The following is a 22,833-nucleotide window of genomic DNA, read 5'->3' as shown; positions in this document are numbered from 1 at the left end:
TCTGATATTTGTATTTTTCATGCTCTGATCATTAGAAGCTTTGTGATGGGAACTTGCTGCAGTATTCTAGGCTAGCCTCAAACTAGGGTCCTCCTGCCTTCACCTGTAGAGTGTTGAAAAGAACATCACACTGAGGTCCAGCATTTCTTAAAACAAGTACTCCAAAATCCTCTCCAATATCTTCTTGGAAGGCAATGATTCCCATTTTCCAGGTATTTAATGAAAAAGCTCTCTTCAACTTTCTACATAAGAGGAACATTTTAATTAAGTAGTACTCATATTGCTTCTTCATAAAGTCCTTAAAATAGTTTGGAGGCTAAAATACCAAGGAGTTGTAATTGTATAACACTAAGGCCGTGTGAGTTGATGATGCAGGAATGGCTACATGGTGACTAAGACCTGGCCAACAGCCATTATGAAATGGCATTGACAAAAACATCTTCCACAACCTTTCCAGTTGTTGAAAAGAGAGAGACAGAGAGATTATCACAACTGGTAAAATACAGCACTAAGTCCCCCTTAGGAAGGTACTACAGCTGAGCCAGTAATTAAAAACTACTTTCCTGTAGGGCAGACAAAATTACCCCGAGAGATTAGCCCTTCTTCCTTTACTGTAACAGTGCGAGAAGGACAGACCCAAGGCAACTGGTCCTGAGGAAGGAACAGTGTAAAAAGTATTGCCCTAGAGAATGGAGAAAAGAAAAAACAAAAAACAAAAAAAACAACAAAACTGACATTACATAATCTCTACAATTCCTTACTGCAACAAATTCTTATATTCCACTGCCCTAGATATAATGTTAAACCAAGAAAGCTGTCTTCCTGCTTGATGTAACAAACAAAAGCTAAACTCCTATATCAAAGGACTGGAAATGTAGTTCTGTGCTTAACATCTGAGAGGCCCTAGCTCCAATTCCTGGAGCAAAAAAAGAAGGGGAAAAGCACAAAGTTTCTTACTTTTCTGCCTTAAAATAATCACTTACTAGAATCTGGTTCCAGGGAACTCTAGAACACCCAAGCTGAAATAAGCACTGTAAGTACCATGACCCTAAAAGGTCATCTACATAATAACTACCATAAAATTAAATAGCATGAAAACTCCTAATTAGAAGTTTAAGGTATTTTTAGCTGACTTTGTTTTGTCTTGTTTTAATACAGAATTTGGGACTGACCCCACAGCCTTGCAAATGCATAATCGTATCAGTCCCACATGAAGACTTCATAAAATAACTAAACAAATATTAATAAAAAATAAGACCAGGATAATCAGTAGTAAAAAATAATTTAAAATGTGACTTCTCTTGATAAAAGGTTTCAAGGATCAACCACTGACATTCAAAGTCGTAATATTTTCATTTTCATAACTTAGTAATATAACACGGCTACTTTACATAAGAGGACTGTAGGAAAGAGTAATTTACCTGAATTCTCTGTACTGACTGTATATTCTAAATGAAGGAGGGTTTTTAAACTAGACTCTTCTACACTATTGTTTTTAACAGTGGTTATAATGCCTGGGTGGTGAAGAATTTTTTTAAATCCTGTTTTATTTCTACAGTTCTATATTTTCTAAGACTACATAATATTTTTTTAACAAGGAGATTTTAATAATAATCTCAGCTGGAAATTAAAACACCTAAAAAAGAAAGAGAGAGAGAGAAAAGAAAAAAGAAATGTAAAAGATCTACAAAGAAAATCAAGTTGATTCCAGCCCCACAAAGGTGTCAGTCTAAACAGAAGGGCTAAGCGCCACACATCATTTTGTCATGTCTAAACAGGAGGGCTAAGCGCCACACATCATTTTGTCAGTCTAAACAGGAGGGCTAAGCGCCACACATCATTTTGTCATACCTAAGAAGTTCCCTTACATACACTTTGCAGTCAGTACCAGCTTCAATACTCAGAGTTCACTGATAGGTTAATGGATTACAGGAAAATATTTAGGCTATTAGGCAAATCTTGATATATTTACTGTCTTGTGTAATGTTTCTTGCCACAAAAGAACATCACCAGATGTTGAAAAGCAAAGGGTATTCTTTCCGTCACCCAAACAAAAGTAAAAGAAAAACCCAATTGTCCAGAGCATAAGGACATAATGTTTACCAAATCTCAGATTATATCATTGTCCCACTTACTTTACAGATTGCTGAGTAGCCTGAAATGCTAAAAGAAACAGGAAAACCAAGATTAAAAAAATTTTCAAGATCTATATTTAAAAATAAGACAAAGGTATACTACCTTATTACTGAAAGAAAAACAAATGTTTTAAATTTTAAAACTCTTAGTTGCATTGCAAAAAATAAAAATAAAATATTTGTATATTAATCAAGAAGATAGAAAGGTTATACAATAAAAATAACCAAACATTACTGAAAAGAAATGAAGACATTAAAATATGGAAACACACTATATGCTCATGGATTAGAGACAATACTGTTAAAATGGTAATACTGCCTGCAGATTTCTACACAGTCAATGTAAACTCTACCAAAATCTTAAGGTTTTTGCAGATATTAAAAAGGTCATCCTAAAATATGGAATTTCAAATAGCACTAAATAGCCAAAAACAATCCTTTGTAAAAGAAGAACAAGCCTCAAGGATTCCTAATTGCTTATTTCAAAACTTATCACAAAACTGTAGTAATCAAAATAGTGTAGCATGGGCATAAAGACAGACAAAGATCAATGGGCTCTCAGAGAAAGCGCGGCATGTGTGGTCACGGTCTTCAACAAGGGTGTCAAAAACGGGGACAGGACAGACAGTTGTTTCATTAAGTCTTGCTAAGAAAATTAGTATCCATGCGCAAAAGAAGTAGGTTGGTTCCTTATTCAGCATCACATACAAAAATTAATTCAAAGCATAAAAATCTAAATACAAGACCTAAAACAATAAAATCTTAGAAGACTACATTAAGGGGCCAAAGAGATGGTTCAGCGTGTAATGGCACCTGCTGCCATGACAAATTACCTGAATTTGATCCCCTAGTCCTACAAAGTAGAAAAAGACTATTCCAGCAAGCAGTCCTCTGACCTCCACATGTATGTATGTATGTATGTCATAACATGACTGCCCACAGAAACACATACAAAATAAATAAATAAAATGCACTTGTTTTTAAGACTACATGAGGCAAAACTTTCAAAACTTTCTGAAAAGTACTCATGGGGAAGAAGGAAGAATGAGGACAGGGAAGACTAATTCAAATACTTTTCTATTAAAAAAAAAAGCACTCCTACTAATCTCCCCACACTAACCTATAGGAAGATATACAAGGCTACACTCTGATAAATTATCTTATAAATTAAAAGAAGAAAAAGCTAACCACTGTTTTAATCCTCGTATGTTCATTGAGTAACTGTATCCACACAGAAAAACAGAAAGCTAACAAGAAAACGGAGGGGGAGAAAGCAAGTTGTCCTGCTTTTGACATTTTGGTTTTCATAACCTTGAGATGAATTATTTACGTACAACCTTCTAAAATCAAGTTTTAGGAAAAAAATTAATTTAGCAGAGTTTGAATTAATTATCACCCATTAAAAACTGTTTTGAAATTAAAAACTTTCCATTCCCATGTTAATGCATAGCAGCACCAATCTTTATGAGGAAGACACAACATTTATTACAGTTGCAACAGTCTCTTACACCCAAGCAGCTATGGACCTTGGCAAAAACAAAAAACAAAAAGTTTCTATAACAGACTTGGGAAAAGAACTAGGTAAAGCTCTCTGTGTCTGTGTGTCTGGGTCTCTGTCTGTTCGTCTGTGCAGGTGCACAAGCACATTTAGGTGTATACAGGTACATGTACAGATGTGTGTTTGTGAGGATGGAGGCAAGCTGTTCATCACTGCTGTTCATCAGGTACTGCTGACCTTGTTTTTGAGACAGGGGATCTCACTGGTTTGGAACTCACCAATAAGCTAAGTCAGGCCAAGGATCTGTCAGCCTGCACCTTTCCAGCACCTGCATCACAAGCGTACCCAGCTGTTTGAAATAGGTTCCCAGAGGTTGAACTCTGGTCCTTGCAAGCACTTTACTGTCCGAGTTATCACTCCAGCCTAAGGACACGGACAGTCTAGAAAAGCCTGAACATATCCCCAAATTTCAAATGCTGGAAATTTAATCCCCAAATTCATACACTTCTAGTATTTAGAGTTGGGACTTTAGGGAGGCAGCAGGATCGGGAGGGCTCTGCCACCATCAAGCTTTAGCTCATTTTGTCATGCCCAAGAAGTTCCCTTACACACACTTTATAGTCAGCACCTGTTTCAGTGCTGAGTCCACTGATGGGTTAATGGATTACCGGAGAAATACTTAGGCTATTAGGCAAATCTTAACACATTTATTGTCTCCATGTAATGTTTCTTGCCACAAAAGAAGGTTCTCACCAGATGTTGAGCAGATGCTGGGCCAGGCTCTTGAATGATCCTAACTCCAGGATCACAAGCCAAGTAAGACTCTATTCTTTACATTCAATCCATGGTATTGTTACAGCAATCAAAAATTTACTAAAATAATTCTAGCATCCTCCTGGTGGGAATGAAAACTGACATAACTACTTAAATAAAATTTGTTCCCAGATACATATCCAACACAAATGAAGACATGTACCAAAAAAAAAAAAAAAAATCACATGTGAGAATACTGATGACGCTAGTTGGCATAAGCCTGCAATCTCAACACTTTTGGGAATCAGAGACAGAAAGACATAAATTTAAGAGCAGCCTGGGCTACAAATTCTATTCTAATCTAGACTACAGACACACACACACACACACACACACACACACACACAGAAAGAGACCTCCTTCTGGAGAGATACTTCAGTGGTTAAAGGGCTTAAACAGAAGCATGAGGATCTGAGTTCAAATTTCCAAAACTCCATGTAAATTCTATGTGAGGAAGGTGGCCTGTCTGTAATTCCAGCACTAGAAAAGAGTAATCAGAATTCCTAGAGCAAGCTGGCCAGCCAGACTAGCTCAACCAGGAAGCTCCAAATTCAACTGAGAGACCTTTTATTATGCCAGAATGAATAGAGAGCAATTGAACTTTGAGCCTCTGCATATATGTGCACTCACACCTAAACACACCGGTGCCCACACATAGACAAAATTACATACACACACATATACATGAGAAAAATATGTATGTACATAGATTAACCTTACTATTAACATACAAAAAGTAAAAGCAATCCAAATGCTACCAACAATAGAATAATCTGTAAACTGTAACATTTCAAAAGTTTTAATACTGTAAAAAAAAAGAACAAATGGTCTCATACATTATACCAAAAATACAGCCTTACTCAAAATACATTTATATCAAGCCCAAAACACAGCAGTAACAATCATGGTTGTACATGTAAGACAGCAGTTTTGACTAAAAAACTAGAGGAGAGAGACAGAGACAGAGAGAGAAGACACATTTTTTGGCATAACTTACAGGTTTTTTAACCAGCCAGATGTACCAGCAGGTACAGGCACATGGGGGCAGACCTAACAACCAGAGTTCAATCCCAGGGAGAATCAACTCCTGAGATTGTCATTTGACCAGCCCAGGTCCTATGACATGAGGACCTGTGCGCTCGTACACGTACACACACACACACACACACTAATTAATTAATTAGTATATAAGTTTTGGTGTTAGGTAAACAGCAAGTTGCTGAAATGGAAAGGGAAACGAGAATAGGAGTTAGTATTTAAGGCACTTGGGGGGGCAAGAACATGTGAAAGTGAAGGGGTGTCAGGGAAGATCAACCAAAACTAAGTATGTGTGAAATGCCATAGGGAAACCTGCTACTTTATAAGCTAACTGAAAAAATGAAATTAAAAAAATAATAATAACCTCTAGAAAGCCAGGAATGGCAGACTGTCAGTAATTCCAGAAGCTGGAGGAAGTGCCAAGAAGTAGATTTCAAAACCATCCTGTGCTAGATAATGTGAGACTCCTCCCCCCAATCCCTACCTTAAACAACAGAAGATCTGTCTAAGCAAACAGTAGCTCCAGATGGCAAACACTAAAAAGACCACAGGAATAAACTAAGGGCCAACAATATGGACTCATGCTCTGGACTTGTTCAAGGTAACTGTCACCTCAACTTGAAATTACTGCCAGCCACATAAATTACATCACCAAGCCTATAATCCCCGAACCTAGGAGACTAAGGAGCCTATGTTACATTGCCAGTTCAAGGCCGACCAGAGCTATACAGTAAAGCCTGTTTCAAAAAAACAAAAAACAAACAAACAAACAAAAAAAACAGGTCAAGACCCTTCTAACCAACAGCTAAACGTGTGGATCTAAATTTCGAGAACAATCTTTGAGCACAGACATAAACTGCATTTAAGTGGTAATTAAAGCACAGCAGAAAATGAGTTCTCATAAGCAAAGAAGAAAAGGAAACTAAGGGTGGTGGCACATGTCTGTAATCCTAGCACTATGGAGACAGAAACAGAAGGGCTGCTGTAAATTCAGAGCCAGTCTCATCAACATAGGGAGTTCCAGACCACACAGGGCTGGCTACACAGGAAGAGGGTGGGAAGACAGGAAAGGAAGGAGAAAGAAAATGATACACCCAAATCCCGAGAAACTCAACGCTTAAATATTCTTTAGCAAAAGAGCCTGAAAAGTAGACACAGAAAAAAATAGAAAAGTAAAAGGCAACAAAAGGCTTTAGCAGGAACTTACTTTACTGCTCTTCTAATAAGGGAGTGTGATAGTGACCTGCGAATAGACTGCTAAATTAACACTGCAGAAAGACACAGTTATATGGTAAATAAAACATTTCAAAGGAGTAAGACAGCCCTTGAGGGAAAGAACTGAGTTGTTCCGGAACTTTAAATATTCACCGTGGAAGGAAGGGAACACAACACACAGGACTCCATCCCTACCTCACACCACACATAAAAACTGAGTCTATGCAAACTGTGGACTTGTTAACGGTAATATTGTAAAGCTTTTGGAAGACAGAGTAGATTATCTTCATGATACTGATTTAGGAAAGAATGCCTTAAAAATAAACATTAGCTTGAAGAGAAAAAAAACTGAATTGTACTAGACTGACATGAAGAAGTAGCTCAGCGAAGACACTGTAACAAAAATAAAAAGACAAGTCAAGGGGCCTGGAGAAATGGCTCAGAGGTTAGGAACACTGGTTGCACCCCCAGAGGTCCTGAGTTCAATTCCCAGCAACAACATGGTGGCTCATAATCATCTATAATGAGATCTGGTGCCCTCTTCTGGTGTGCAGGCATACATGCAGACAGAACACTGTACAAATAATAAATAAATAAATCTTAAAAAAAAGGCAAGTCAAAAAATGAGTGGGTATATATGATACTGTAACTGGCAAATAGTTAAAATTCAAAATATATGTACATATATACATGTTCATAATACACATAAATATACTGCAAATGTGTACATTACATATAGACACAAAACAAAGAGAATGGAACACAAAAAATAAACAACAAACATATAAAAAGCATTTATTAATAATCAGATGGGTCAAAAAATTATAAAAATAGCAAATGTTGGCAAGAATGAAGATCAAAGACATCTTTACACACTGCCAGGAGGAATGCAAAATAGCTTAATTGGTTTGACATCATCTAATAAAACTAAAGTCATGCTACTCCAGAAACATAGCCATGCTACTCCTGAATTAAGTATTAGTGAAGTGTTCCAGTGTTTTACATCAGAGTCAAAAACTAAGAACAACAACATGCCCACTAACAGTAAATGATGTGATATAATCCCATAAGAGAATGCTATGCGACAATGAAAATGAACTACAGCAATAGATAATAACCAAGATCATGCAACAAATACAACAGTGATCTTGAAAGGGCAAACACAGAATACACTTAATATGATTCTGTTTTTCTAACACTTGAACACTAACAAACTACCTTTATGTTCAGTGATGCACACCCGGATGTTTGACTGTACAGCAAATAACTGAGTGACCTAAGGAGCCTGTGAGGTGCAACAGAATTCCTTGGCCCTGATGCTGTCAGTGTAAACTTAGTTTATTATTAGCTATGCACAAATACAAGCTCCAGCATCTCTTCAACGCCAGAGTCTATATCTCACTCCTTTCTAAAGGCATGGGCTGTCAGCTGCCACACAAACGCAGCCAGCACTCAGCTCCAACTACTTTAATGGGTAACATGCTACTCAATGCATATTTTTGTTATTTTTTGTTTCTGATAAAATAAAAAATATTACATATCTTCATTTACATCCAACCATACTACATTAAAAAGAAAACAAATTTAAAATAGTGATTTTTCAAGCATGAAGTAATCATGTGATAACTGTACAGATCTGGACTGAATGCAAGGAATGCAACTATATGATGGGAAGCTAATTTAAAAAAATAAATAAATAAATAAAAAAGAAACTGGGCTAAAGAGACAGCTCAGGGGTTAAGAGGACTGACTGTGCTTCCAGAGGACCTGGGTTCAATTCCCAGCACCCACATGGTAGCTCACAACTGTCTGTAACTAACTGTCTGTAACTCCAGTATCTGACACCCTAACACAAACATACATGCAAGCAAAACACCAATGCACATAAAATAAAATTAATTTAAAAAAAACTAAGCACACATGATTTCCTACTTACAATTTGATATTTTAATAGTCACCAATTTATATAAGCAAAGAGTAGCTGGAATCAAGTTTTAAAATAATTGCTTACTGCACACTACCAAAAATATTAAGTAAGGTATGACAGCATTCACACCACAAAAAGAACTCTAGTTTCCCTCACATAAACTTATACCTTCCAAAGAATCCTAAAGAATAAACAATTTTTGGAAAAGAAAATAAAAAAGTTAGATAAGCTTACATCTAAATTTTTGTTTAAGAACAAAATCAAACTCCTGCCTGCCTCCTCAAAAGCAAATGCAAAGAACTTTCGTTCTTCAGTATCAGTGTAAAACATACTCTTTAGGCCCACAGGAATTATGGTAGGCAGCTTTGTAATGTCAAGCTACATGAAGTCTCAAAATTTTCAGGAAATTTCAACTAATGTTGCAACAGGATTGTGCATCACCCTCTCGAGCAAAACTGCACATCTGCCACAGAAACCAAGTCAGCAGCTCGTTATCTTCTGGGTCCCTTTTCCTCCCCAACCCATATTTTGCTTCTATGACCTCTACAGATAAGAACAGTAAATTCTACCAGTTATTGCACCTTCTGGCTGCCTAACATTTTCCATATATTTATACTATAGATACCAAGTAGACGGTCCAAGGAGGGAAGTCAGTCACTGAATAAGAAGGTAACTTGCCCAAGGTCACAGACTGCTGCGTGGGAGAGCAAGAAATATTCTGCCCATGCTCTTAATCCTCTGCTGTTATATTTGATGAGATGTCTTCACACCATGGAAACTGTCCATGATCACCTACCGCCTTCTCACTACAAGATGCCAGGTGCCCTGTGTGTTTATCTTTGCCTTTCCTTTGCATATTCAGAGGACATTAATAGGCAGAAAGATCTGAAGAAACCTTTAAGGAAACTGATAGTTCTACAACTAAGAAAATCAAGTCGGAGGAGCTGATCATGACCCCAAGCTGGCTCTGACAACCAGCAATAAACAAGTATGCTCTAGGATAATTTTCTGACCACATTAAATGCCCTTCCACCATGCACCTTATTCAGCTCCTGCTGAAGTCATTCTTTCAATAGTATTCATCTGAAGATAACACACACTATTTCGCTTCAACAAATACATGAGGAAATGCATGTGCTGAGAAACAGATTCAAGTGTGAAACTTTGGCCTTACTTTGAGTATATAAATATGAAAATGTCAATTGTAACGTGTGACAAATGCTGCAGTAGTCATGTGAGCAAGATGTTCTGAAACACAGCAATGGACCTGTGTCTTTCAGACTGGATAAAAAACAAGGACTGGGATTTTGACAGACCCCTTCAAGGCATGCATTACAAGACAAAGTGTACTATGCTCAGAAAGTACGAGAAATGCCTTCTACCAAATGAAGTTAAAGTAGAAACACACTACTAATATGGGAACAGAAGACCTGAGTTCAAGGCTAGACTGGATCAATGTGGCTTCAGTCTCCCGCCATGGACAAGTGGACACTACCACTGATCTGCCCACCTCCCAGGACTTTTATGGGGGCCAAATTATGTGAAACTGCAAAGTCTTGTATTTATGTTTTCACTTCTAGGCAACCCCTAAACTGTGGCTCATAAAAACCTCACCCATCAGGAAGTAAATATTCCAGTGACATCATTCATATACTTCCTAGGACAGGGTAAACAGTTAACATTCACACCTCCGTGTTGAAACGTCAAACCTCTATTGAAATAAATAAACACCCGTGCAGTTTTTTAATTCCTCAAGCACTGGTACTGCCTTCTATCCAATGCTTTTTATATTTAGAAACTAAGATGAAATGCAGATTTTCTTCTGGAAATTTTCTGTCAGAAATTCCATCCCATGTCGCCAAGCAACCAACTCAAGAACAGACTGCAAACTGGCAATCATTTTGCCCTTGTTTTATTTGAACTATAGACACTGCCTGCTGTATGCCCCATCTCCAAAAGTTACCTGTTTCAATACGAGCACACATACAAACGCCATTAGGAAACAAACATTACCACACTGAAAAGCTAATGAGTTTCCGATTTCAAATACTCCAGGGCCACAACCGCCCGCTCCTCCCATCAAATTACACTCATTTCTTTCCAAGTTTGACAAGGTAGACTGCACAACCAGTATTCCTGACACTGCATCCGGCCCCGCTGCGTCCAGTGAGCCCTAGCGTCGGGGCCACCGCCTGGATGCTGAGCTGAACTTTCAGTGTACAAAGCGAGGGCTGGGGGTAAGCTACGGGAAGGGGCGTGGGGCGAAGTCCTCGCGCCACCCCGCACAGGCGGCCGTTCCAGCTCCTCCAGCAACTTCCCATTTTCTCCCTCTTACCTTATACACTTTCCCAAAGGCTCCATCGCCCAGTTCTCCTATAATCTCCCAAAAGTCCTCGGGGTTCAGGTCCCTCTTCACGTGTTCGTACTGCTTCTTCTTCTTCTCGCTGCCCAACTTGAAGATCTTACGGAAATTGAAGAAGGACATTTTTCCTGCCCAACACAGTCCCTCGCACTTCAAGGGCTAGGAACAATACAAGGCAAAGTTTGCGGCGCGTCGTCTCCCGCGCGAGCCCGGGGTCCGGGCCGCTCCCGCCCGGCGCTCCCCGGAGAAGGCGGGGCGGCGAGCGGGCTCCGGGCGCTGAGGGGGGCGCGCGGCCGCCGGGGCCGGGACTGGCCGAGCGGCGCGGTGGGCGCCTCGCCGCCGCGGGCCCCGGGGGCTGCACCTGCCCCGGCGCTCGTCCCCGGCCCGCGCGGGGCCGCACGGGGCCGAGCGGCGCGGACGCCCGCGGCCCGCGGCGCCTTAGGCCCGTGTCACCGCGCGTCTCCCGGGGCGGCGGCCACTCCGGGCCCGGAAAGCGGCCGGCGCCCGCGAGGCGCGCAGCGGCGAGGCCGAGCCCTCCCGCCGAGGGACCCCGCGTCCGCCCCGAAGCCGTCCGCTGCCGCCGCGCGAGGCCCGCGCGTCCCCTCGGCTCGGAGGCGCCGCCGCCTCGCTCGCTGCCACAGCCCACACAGCCTCGGCCCGCAGCGCGCGCGGACGCCGACGCCGACTCGCCGCGCGCCCGAACTCCCGCGGCCGCGCGCGCGCCCCCGGCCACGCGCCCCGCTCACCGCGCGCTCGCGAGGGCGTACCCTCTGGCCCCGCGCACGCGCGCTGGGTCCGCGGGGCTGGCGGCGCGGCGGCTCGCTGGCGCCTGCGGCGGGAGGTGTGGTGGCTGCTCGAGCGCTTCCATCCGCCGCCAGGGTTTCGCGCCCACCCCCGGGAGCCGGAGCCTCGCGGCTCCACGGCGTGGCTGGCGAGGTCCCCTTCGGCACGACCCCGTTGATTGCGCTAGCGGATGTTGCCTCATCCTGCACAGGGGGGAGCGGGAGAGCAGGCTGTGCTTGTTGGTGCCCGAAAGTGGGCTGTTTCCGCTCCGGAACCGGTGAAGGAGTACAGTGCGAGGGAGCTGGGAACCTGGGCTCCGAGCCACAGCTGAGTGGCTGGTAGAGCATCAGAGTCGCCTTGCGATGATCCCGATAGTCCTTCGTGGAAGGTTGCAGCTTAGCTCAAAATGGGACAATAAATGGAAAGGCGCTGCACGGGGCCTGAACTCGCAAGTGCTCAATCCCAACACTAAGTATGAGGATAGTGTAGACATAGGTTGTAAAAATTGTTTTAAAAGTAGGCGTGGTGAAGCCCTGGGGAGGCTGACAAGGAAGATCACAAGTTCGAGACCAGACTGAGCTACACAAAGGAACCCTGTCTCGAAAAGTAAAAAGAGTTTGTTTAAGCTCACTTGTGGAATGGTGACACTCCCTTAAAGGTAACCCGTGGGCCACCTCCACAGCCGGGAAACTGGTGCCGCCCTCGGTGACTCTTGCCTGAGCTAATAAAGCCGGGATTCCAGATCTGCTGGGGCTGTGTGGGTGTTGCCTGGAGTTTGTCATGATTTACCTTCCCCTCCTCCACCTGACAAAAGCCCTTCCAGGGCAGAGGCGGGGTCACGCTCCAAGGTGTCCAAGGGCAGGGCCACATTCCAGGGTAGAAGGAGAAAGCTGACCCGGTGAATTCACCAGGAAATGAGCGAGTGGACCTCATGAAAACCTTTTAAAATTGAAATAATAGGCACGCCAAAGATGAAGCCTGTGGGTATGAAGTAACTTGGGGAGGGGACAGTAGAAAGTTCTAAACTTTGGGGCTGGAGAAATGGCTTGACAGTTAAGAGCATTCGTTCTTAACCACTTTTGCTCCAACCCCAAAATGTAGCAATTATTACTGGAAGATCTCTTTTCCAGTTAAAGGCGTAAGACTGTTTTTTCAAGATCCTTCTAATTGTTTTAATACAGTACTATACAATGAACTGCATACATGAAAAATCTACACTTTCATGTATTTACAGATACATGCACCATGAAAATGACTTACTCAGTTATTATCATTTATGGGGAAAATGAGGAAAGGTATAAAAAAATAAAATGAAAAATACTATAATTCCACTGGCCAAACATAGCCACTAATAAGATTTTCCCGTATTTTTAAACAGGATGTCTTTTACATGTACTAACTTCATATTTTTACATAAATTAGATTATACGCTATATAAAGATTTATATGTAGGACTAGTAGATTTCTAGTATAATTTGTAATTATTCTCGTCCGTGAGATGTTTGGGTTGTTTACATTTTTGTTTAAAATAAAACACTGTAACTACCTTTGCTTATGAATCCTTTCTCACTTTCCCTCATATTTGATTATTTCCTCAGTGAAAGCCACCAGAAGTATATTTGAGCAAAAGGATAGGACTTTTTTTTTTTTTTTGGTGTTCATTTCAGACTAGAGGAACTTCATATATAAAGATTTATATGTAGGACTAGTAGATTTCTAGTATAATTTGTAATTATTCTCGTCCGTGAGATGTTTGGGTTGTTTATAACATTTTTGTTTAAAATACAACACTGTAACTACTTTTGCTTATGAATCTTCCCAAAAGATTAAATACATATATATTAAATTTTAAAAAATAACTCAAGCCAGACATGATGGCTCATACTTGTAAGCTCAGCACTCCTGAGGCAGAGACAGGAGGCCAACGATGACTTCCAGGCCAACCTACAACATTTAGTGGGTTCTACTTCCACCCTGGCCTACAGTGTGAAGGTCTGTCTCAAAAATAAAATAAATAAAATGCAGAAATTATAATGTAGGAAGCTATGAATACTTCTCACCATTTGAATTCTCCTCACTTGAATCCATTCCTGTTGAAAGCTAAGGCTGGGCAAGGGAAATGGTCCCGTGGGTAAAGTACTGCTGTGCATGCTTGAGAACAGGAGTTCAATCCCCAGCACCCATGTAAAAGTCAGGCGGCACACACACAACCCCAGCGCAGGGGGGTGGACACAGGCTGATTCCAGGGTCTCTTTGGCCAGCCAGCCTAGACCTCAAACTCCAGGTTCAGTGAGATAGTCCATCTCAAAACACTAAGGTAGAGAGGAAGGGAACAGCTGGTATTGGTTGGCCTCTGGCCTCCTCATGCATACATGTACACATGTATACATAAACACATACAGACAGACAGACACACACACACACACAAAGCTAAAACTATAATGTTAGAGATATTCCTGGCATAGATTATAACTATAGCTTAAAGAAAATATACCTATTTCCAAACTTCATTAGCTGCAAGCCCATTTGTATGTGTCAATCATACTTCAATAAAGTGTTTTCTTAAAAAAAAAAAAAACTAAATGAAAAACAGCCAACGTAGCAGAGCAGATGGCTAGAGGGCAAGGAGGAAGATCAAAGCCCAGCAAGGTAAATTAATTTCATCTGTGCCCCATGTAATAAAGGTGTCTGTTGTTCTGCGCTTAAAATGTAAAAACACTTAGCAGAGGAAAAATTCAGACACCTGAACAATTACAAATACTCTCATGGTTTTTGGTTTTTTTTCATATATTATGGAAAAAATAAGTGGACCTCTTAAGGAAATGTTTTAAAAGTAATAGGCCTGGCCGAAAGACACTAAATAACTTGAGGCAAGGATAATAAAAACCTCTAAAATCTTGAACTGGATTGATGGTTCTGCAGTTAACAGTGTTCTTTCTGGCAAAAGACCAGGGGTGATTCCCCAGCACCCTCCTAGTACCACACAATGATCCATAACTCCAGTTTCAGGAGATTTTTCACCGTCTTCTGACCTCCCCTCGAACAAAGCATGTGCATGGTATATGGTTCATGCAGGCAAAACACTCTTCACTTAAAATAAAATAAACCTAATTTGTACGAAGTTCTAGGGCCGGGGGGTGGTGACACACGTTTTTAATCCCATTACTCAGGAGGCTGAGGCAGGTGAATCTCTGTGAGTTCCAGGACAGTCAAGGCTGTTACTCAGAGACACCCTGTCTCTCTCACAAACACTCACACACACACACACACACACACACACACAAGGGGGGCGGGGAGGCGTGGTGGCGCACATCTTTAATCCCAGTATTCCAGGAAGCAGAAGCAGGAGGATCTTCGTGAGTGAGTGTGAAGGCCAGCCTGGTCTACAAAGACAGCCAAAGCTACATAGAGAAACTCTGTCTCTTAAAACCAAAGAAGAGGAGGAGGAGGAGGAGGGGTGGGGAGGAGGAGAAATTGTTGTTCTAAAATGTCATTGCAAAGCCAGGAGTAATGAAAGACACCACCACTGTGGGACTGTAATGACCCAGGGCTCCGAAGAGAAGGGGCAAGATGTGTCAACGCTGGAAACCTCCAACGTGAGGACAGCAGGAGTTGGCCACCTCTCACCTCCCAACCTGGTGCCACAGAGTCGGCTCCTCCACCATCAAGAATTTATTATTCTGACAGCTATCAGCCTTCACTCCTTGTTTGCCCTTTTAAGGTCTTTCCCCCAGACCCTACAGCCCCTGCGTATGCAGATGAGGCATCTTCCAACACCGCTTGCCCTGGCCAATGGCACACGGGGCCACACAAGCCCCGCCCCCAGAAACCCTGGCCACCTGTCCAGGGGCATAAATAAATACCTCCTTTTCTCCCCGATAAACTGAACCACTTCTCCGAAGCTGTTCCTGGTGTGTGTTCTTTGCCCAAACACTCGCCGGGGACGGAGAGCCTGCACTGCACCCGAACGCTCTTGGGTCAGGCTCATCTCCGTCTAGTCCAGCTCAGGGCACAATGGGCCTGGCTACCCCGAGGGAGAAGTGGACTCAGGGCAGCGCACCACTACCCAAAACAAAGTCACCTGACTAAGCTTGCCACAACACCAATGGACTGTACCTCACAGAAGGGTACAATACCCAAATTATACTTCCCTAACGGTGTCTTTAACTAGGAATGGTTTTTCTATGCTTGTGCACTAAACTGTATTTTTTTTTTTAATTTAAAAATGGCATCATCCTGTGTTGATACCATATCCACCTGTCTGTGTTATTTGTAATCAAAGTTTGGCTTTCCTGAATTTTCATTTGTTATTCACATTTATGTGTGTGTGAGGACATGCCACATGCCAGTGGGTGCCCACGGAGACTAGAACTCAGGTCATTTGGAAGAACTGACCAATGAGCCATCTCTCCAGCCCCTTTCCTGAATTCTTAGAACTTTGAAAGTAGAGTTTAACCAGTGGCATGTATTCACACGATCTGGAGCCCTATTTACCCAAAAGACAATTTTACCAAATAACTAAATGTAGTTTTGCCTTCACAATTTACCTAGTAACTCCCTCTGGGAATAAGAATATCATTAAAATAGACATGTATGGGAGGGGGAAATGTACCAATAAAACGACTCCTAACGACATGCCGCTGTACTCAGATCAGTGCCTTGCTCGGCCATCAACAGAGAAGCTCCTCCTGCAGCAGATGGGGACAAATTCAGAACCCACAGCCAGACACTGCAGAGAGAGCACTTGAAACACTTTGAACAGCCCAAAATATGATATCTCCATAAAAGTCCTCTCCTTGGGGCTCAGGGAACCTGAGGGAAGAGGAGTCAGAAGGAGTGTAAGGACCAGAGGGGATGAAAGACATAACAGGTCTGGTACACACACGAATTCACAGAGGCTGGGGCAGCATACAGAGGGTATACATGGCTCTGCACCAGCTGGTGTCCTAGAGCTGAAAGGAGAAGTGGACACATGCCCCCATCCCTAACCCAGAAGCTGTCTCCAACTGATAGCCACCTGCAAATGAAAATTAGTTTCCTCCAGGGGAGTCTCACTGGGAAAACAGACTGCTCTTAGGTTAGGCTGCATGCCCAGCAGAAGATGGCCAATAGAAAATGAATTCAGTGGCGACCTTAGAGGTTCCCTGTCTCATAACGTCATGTCCAGGTTCTTTGTTTTTATGTGTTGAGAGTAATTTTATAATTTTTTTCATTTACTTACCTACTTACTTTTGAGTGTTTTGTTAGGGCTTCTTTGGCTGTCCTGGAACTCATACTCTGTAGACAAGGCTGGCTTCAAACTCACAGAGATCCTCCTGCCTCTTCCTCCAGAGTGTTGGGATTAAAGGTATGTGCCGCCACCACCTGGCTTATTTTACTCTACTTTATTTATATATTTTTCTTCTCTCTTTTTACCCTACAGGTCCTCTGTGTATATATTACCGCTTCCAGTTTAGTGTGTTTATGGGATTCTGAGTATGCAAATGAGTGAATCTCTGTTTCTTGTGCCCTCTCTTGGGTTCTTATCCTTCTGTTCATTTGTCCAATTCCAATGTGTTAGTTTTTGTTTTATTTTATTGGATGATATTTTATTTTATAATTATCCCATAGAAGAATGCTTCTAGTGAGAGACAGAGAGGAAATGAATTTGGATGGGAGGGTCATGGGGAGGAGCTGAGGGGAGTAGAGGGAGGGGAAAAAGTAATCATGATATATTATCTAAGAAAGTATATATTTTTAATAAAAGGAAAAAGAAAATAAAATTTAAATAGACACTTAGCATATAGTGGGTGCTCACTAGATATCGGGCCCTCAGAACTTTATATATATCATCTTTCAAGCATCAAGCAATCTCCCCAACCCTTTTCAGTGGCTGGCTAGAGTCCCATTGTCTCCTTAGGTCATAGTTCATTGGCGCATTTCTCTATTACTAGGCATCAGGTGGGTTCCAGTGTTGTAAACATTACCACAGTGAGTATGCAGGCCAAAGCATCCTTGTGTGTTTGTCTGCTTGTGTTTCTTTAAGATACAATCCAAGAAGTAGACTTGATAACACAAAAACTATATTAAAGGTTGTTTTTTGTTTCTTGTTTGTTTGTCTATACTGCCAAACAAGCTTTGAAAAGGATGGCTTGTTCTAATTTATACTTCTACCAACAATGAATGAGTGGAGTGTGCCAATTACACCACACCTGAAACACTGCACCAGGTCCTACGCATACTTCCTCTAGTCTTTGCCAGGCTGAAAGCCCCCAAGTAACACTTCTCTGATCATTGGTGAGATTATGCCTTTTCAGATGCATTTTGCCACTCTTATCCTAGTTTGTAAATTATCTCATATCAATGAAGGCTACCAAATGACTTTGTTAATATCCTATTAATGAGATGATCAAGTCTGACATACTTTAGAGATGTGTTCACGGAATTAAGTAATGGTTTACATAGCTCCACCTTGAAGTTATGTTTACACAGCTCCACCTTGAAGTTCTAAGCCACAGGAATATTTGAGGATGCTGGGTAAGATGCCGTTATACTGATCCAGATTTTCTGTTACTAAACTGCTCTAGCTACATGTTTGTGTTACTTATAATCAAAGTTTGACTCTCGTGGATTTTCAGGACTTAAGCAATTTTAATCTGTCATCACCTATTCACTTAATACACACTTTTTGGCTGCATCCTAACCTCAGAGTTGGTAAGGGGTTGGTAATTTACCAACCCCTCTGGTAACTCTCTCTCTCATAATAGGGATGTCATTAAAAGTAGAAACTTAGAGTACAGTGCGTGCCTACTGCACGCCTGGCATTTGCTAAGTGGTTCGTGTACGTCACCTCATTTTAACCTCATGCCAGGGCTGAGAGGTAGTTACTATAATAATCCCTGTGTGAAAGGCGGGGAAACTGAACCGGCGCTCAGGTCCCTCCTTATGGTCTCATAGACAAAAATGGCAATCTGCATCAGAATGCAGATTTTGAAAAAAACCTAACAAACATTTAACAACTCCAGGAAGGTGCTCCCCCTGGCCTCACTAAGCTTTTGTAACAACTTTCTCTGACTGTTGGCACAGCTTGCTTTCTCCTCCCTTTCTCAACTGACAAAAACATGCTCCACTCACTACCTCAACTTTGTTAGTTCTCAAGCATGTAAGCCTGTGAGTGTGCATAAATGGTTACTTGTGTGTTTATGTGCTTATACGTGCATATGTGAAAGTGTGTATGTGTAGTGATGGGTGTATATATGAATTGTATGAGCATATGTATTTGTGTGAATACAGTGAATACAGTCTTGTGGGAGCATTGTGTGTGTTTGCGCACATGTGTGAGGGTGCATATATGTTTTTTCATTCAGAGGGAAAGCTTTTTGAGAGTAAAGACTGGGCCATCTCCCTCACCTTATACTCCTAGGTCTAGCCCAGTGTCTTCCTGTTCCATAAACTTTTGTTGAATGAATGTATTAAATGAAAGTATAGTTAAAGAAAGTATATCCTTATTCCTTTCCACTTCCATGTTTCTAATTTAGACAGTAAGTTTACCAGTCAGTTCTTTAAATACTACTGTGTTTATTACAAAAATGTAATGTACCTCAGTACGTCAGAGGTAGTGAGTTCCTTTGATGTACTCAGTGGTATAAATACATTTTTCTATCTTTGGATATTGTATTTTTGGAAAGGAATTTTACAAGTAGTTTAGGAAAGATAACTGCAGTTAAGGCCAATTATTCTCCTGAAATAAATGTGTGTGTCGTTCAGAATATTCCAGATGGGAAATTTGGTCATTTTCCCTGTCTCAAAAGTGAAAGAGAAGTAAACAATCACCTTTTTAGTTTCTAAAAAGGATTCTAAAAATATCCTCGGTTCTGATTCATTTCTCCATGTCATAGGGAATTGTTACACACCCACCTACTTCTCATTCCTAGTCACTTCTGCTGAAATGAATCATGAACATTTGGCAGTGTAGTGAGAAAGCGTAACACATTAAAAACCTTGGGAAAATAGACAAGGAAGGCAATGTGGACATAATCGGTTTATAAGTAACATTCAGATTATGCTTAGAAAACACCCCAAACCAAACACCTTCTGAACCCAAGTACCTCGGTGCTCAATGTTGAATTTTCTCTATTCTGACAATGGCTAACTGGGAGTGACCCAGGAAGAGAAGCCACTGGCTATGGACCCTAAAGGGCTGGTAAAAGTTGCCTGAGGCTGGGAATGTAATGCAGTGCTAAGACAAGGAGGGAGGAAGAGAGGGAGGGAGTTTGTGGATTGTTGTTGTGGTGTTTTGTTGTTTTTTTTTAAGATTTTTTTTTCGTTTTTTCAGTTGTGCAGTTGTATTACCTGTATGTGTATGTGTCACCACATGTGTGCTGTGCCTGGTCTCTGTTGATCAGAAGAGGGTGTTTGATTCCTTGGAACAGGAGTTATGGCTGGTTGTGAGCCACTGTGTGGATGCTGGAAACTCAACCTCGGTTTTTTGCAAGAACAAGTGCTCTTAACTGCTGAGCCATCTTTCCAGCCCCCATTGCTCTCATTTTTATGTAGCATATTTGTTCTGTGTTCCAAAAGATATATGTTAGATGTGATAGTTCAAGCATCCTTTCAAAATTATTTATCCTCAAAGTCATACAAAGGTCAAGAGGAAGGAGTATGAAAGGGAGGAGTTAGGGGGGCAATTTGGGATGAAAATGACCAAACTACTTTATATGAAACTCTCAAAGACTTAATTTAAAAATTATTTTGGAAGCAGGGCCTTACTGTGTAGCCCTGGCTAACCTGGTACTATGTAGACCAGACAGGCCTCAAACTCACAGAGATCCTCCTGCCTCTACCTCCCAAGTGTCGGAATTGAAGAAATGTGTCAAAACAAAACAACAAAAAGTGTGGTGGCATACATGACTATTCGTGCCTAATAAAAATAGTTTTAAAGTGTTTGTCCTGTCACCAAGCTGCCATGAGCCATGGGGCAGGGTCTGGCCTTCCTCTCCCGGGCTTGCACATGCATTGCACCTTTAGCACACATGGCCTCAGGGAGCTGAAACAACTCAGAATGGCAGGACAGACTCACTGCTAAGGTCAGATCTTTTGTAGCAGTCACCACATTAAAGGACCACACGATCCCCGGGGGCTTTTGTGGACATACAGTTCTATTTCCATCCTGCCCCAATGTTTGATTGCTTTATGCATTAGTAATGTGATCGTGTTCATTTTTCTGACATAATTATAACCAGTCAGTGAAAAAATGCAGTGATAAGTTTCAAAAAGAAGGAGAGCTGGTAAAACTCACAAATAATCCCATCCCATCCCCCACTGAAAAGTATTCTTGGGGTAACCCTTAAGAAATGTACATAGTAAGATAGGCAAAGCCTGCCTTGGACCTTGAGGGAGGAGGGGGCAGATTTTCAAAGTAACATCAGTGGCTATCTTCCAAAAGAGGTGTTCAAGTTTCTACATGTTGTATTGCTAGTTTCCTCCTGGGGGTGCGCCTGAAGCCAGAAGGCAAACAATCCAAAATAGCTTTAGGAAGTCCCTAAAACTGACCAGATTCACTAGGCCCCTTCCTGCCTTTTATTGCTAACAGTAAAAGCTGAGAGTCTCCCTCAGAGGCAGTGAAGCGGCAGCTGCCTGGAAGAAACAGAAACCAGATTAGCTGCCTGAAAGAGTCTTAGACCAACTGAGGTTCCTGGAAAGGACACTCTCCAACCTCTTGAGTTGCCTCAGGTTGTGCAGGGTGCTTCAGGTTCCCACCTTTGTGGCCTGTCACCCATGCTGCGGTGGTCTTTGGTGATGCCGTGGTCTGTGAGTCATTTCCACTCCTGTAAGGCACCCCTCATCCATATGCCTGTAAGAAACCCCAATAGAACGCATTGGTTCACCAAGTTAGACTTGGTGGTGTCCGCACTTTGGTCTGTGGGATCCCTATATGGGGAGAGTAGACTTGTTTTCATCTCTCTAGGAAAAAATTTGTCACACAACACCATTGTCAAGAAAGAGCTTCCTAAATCTCTCTTCCCCTTTCCTGGTCTAGTTGCCTAGGACCCAGTACCTGCTGTACAGTCCTGATTCACAAAACTTCCACAGCAATTAAAAACCACAGTTTGAGCCTAATTACAGTAGAGTATCCACACAGTCAAAAGACAGTGCCTATGTGTCTGGGAAATCACACTCTTTTTCTATCTCCATGGTTTGTTGCAGGATATTTGATCACATTGTGAACCCTGGGGGGATAGTGGGGGGAAACGACAAAAACAAAACAAAACAAAAAACCAGAAAAAGAAAAAAAAAAAACCAAAACACCTCTGTATCTTATTGTGGTGTGGCACTGCATACACTCCTGCTGCCAAGTAAAGGCACTAGGCATTCAGGAAGTCAGGTAGGCAATCTGCAACTGGAAGCATGTTGAGTTAAAAACAGTTTTTAAAAGGAATCCCAGGAGGAGGGGATTGGAGGGAGGTGGGCATGAGGGTGGGCATGAGGAGAGGAGGGAGGGGCTGGATCAGGCTGTAAAGTGATTACATACATACATACATAATGGAAAAATAATAAGGAAAAAATGAAAAAGAATCCCAGGTGCTGGAGATGTGGCTCAGCAGCTATGAGCATTGGCTGCTCTTCTAGAGTTCAGTTCCCAGAACCCACATCAGGTGGCTCACAAGTCTCTAAATCTATGCTAGTTTGTTGTCTCTCTGAGTTAAATCTCCAGACCTGGGTGGTGAGGGAGGGGTACGTGGTTGTGCAGGCTTTTTATAAAGTTTCCTCAAGGAACTTTTAAGACTCCCACTCATCTTTATGGATAAATGCTGCTTTTCTTCTCCAGATTCATAATATAAATTTAGGTTACCTTCACAAGTAATCACAGATTCCTTTAACAGAAAACTGTTGTCATCAGTTTGTTATTTGACAAGGAATTACTTATCAAATTTCTCCTCATGAAAAACCCAGCAAAAAGAAGCTGAGGAAATGGCTCAGTTGGTAAAATTCTTCAGGAAAGCTCTGGCCATGCAAGCTTGAGGTCTTCTTGGATTTGGTTTTCCAGCCTCACATAGAAAGCAGGGTAAGGTGGCACGAGTAT

The 22,833-nt window shown here is 41.8% G+C and overlaps 1 protein-coding gene across 2 annotated transcripts in view; it reads right to left on the bottom strand.

Moving 5' to 3' along the window:
* Slk (STE20 like kinase) overlaps positions 1-11,286 on the bottom strand; it is a 53,943-nt gene extending 42,657 nt beyond the window's left edge. For both annotated transcript variants that reach the window (XM_021640239.2, XM_021640240.2), the window contains exon 1: positions 10,962-11,286. In XM_021640239.2, the coding sequence (XP_021495914.1) occupies positions 10,962-11,111 (150 nt within the window). In that variant the 5' untranslated portion in view covers positions 11,112-11,286. The remainder of the gene's footprint in view (positions 1-10,961) is intronic.
* Positions 11,287-22,833: the final 11,547 nt, after the last annotated feature.

This window comes from Meriones unguiculatus, chromosome 1 (assembly GCF_030254825.1).
Source record: "Meriones unguiculatus strain TT.TT164.6M chromosome 1, Bangor_MerUng_6.1, whole genome shotgun sequence".
NCBI classification, from domain to species: domain Eukaryota; kingdom Metazoa; phylum Chordata; class Mammalia; order Rodentia; family Muridae; genus Meriones; species Meriones unguiculatus.
Note: the sequence above shows the minus strand (reverse complement) of the source record. Positions and strands in the feature narration are given on the sequence as shown.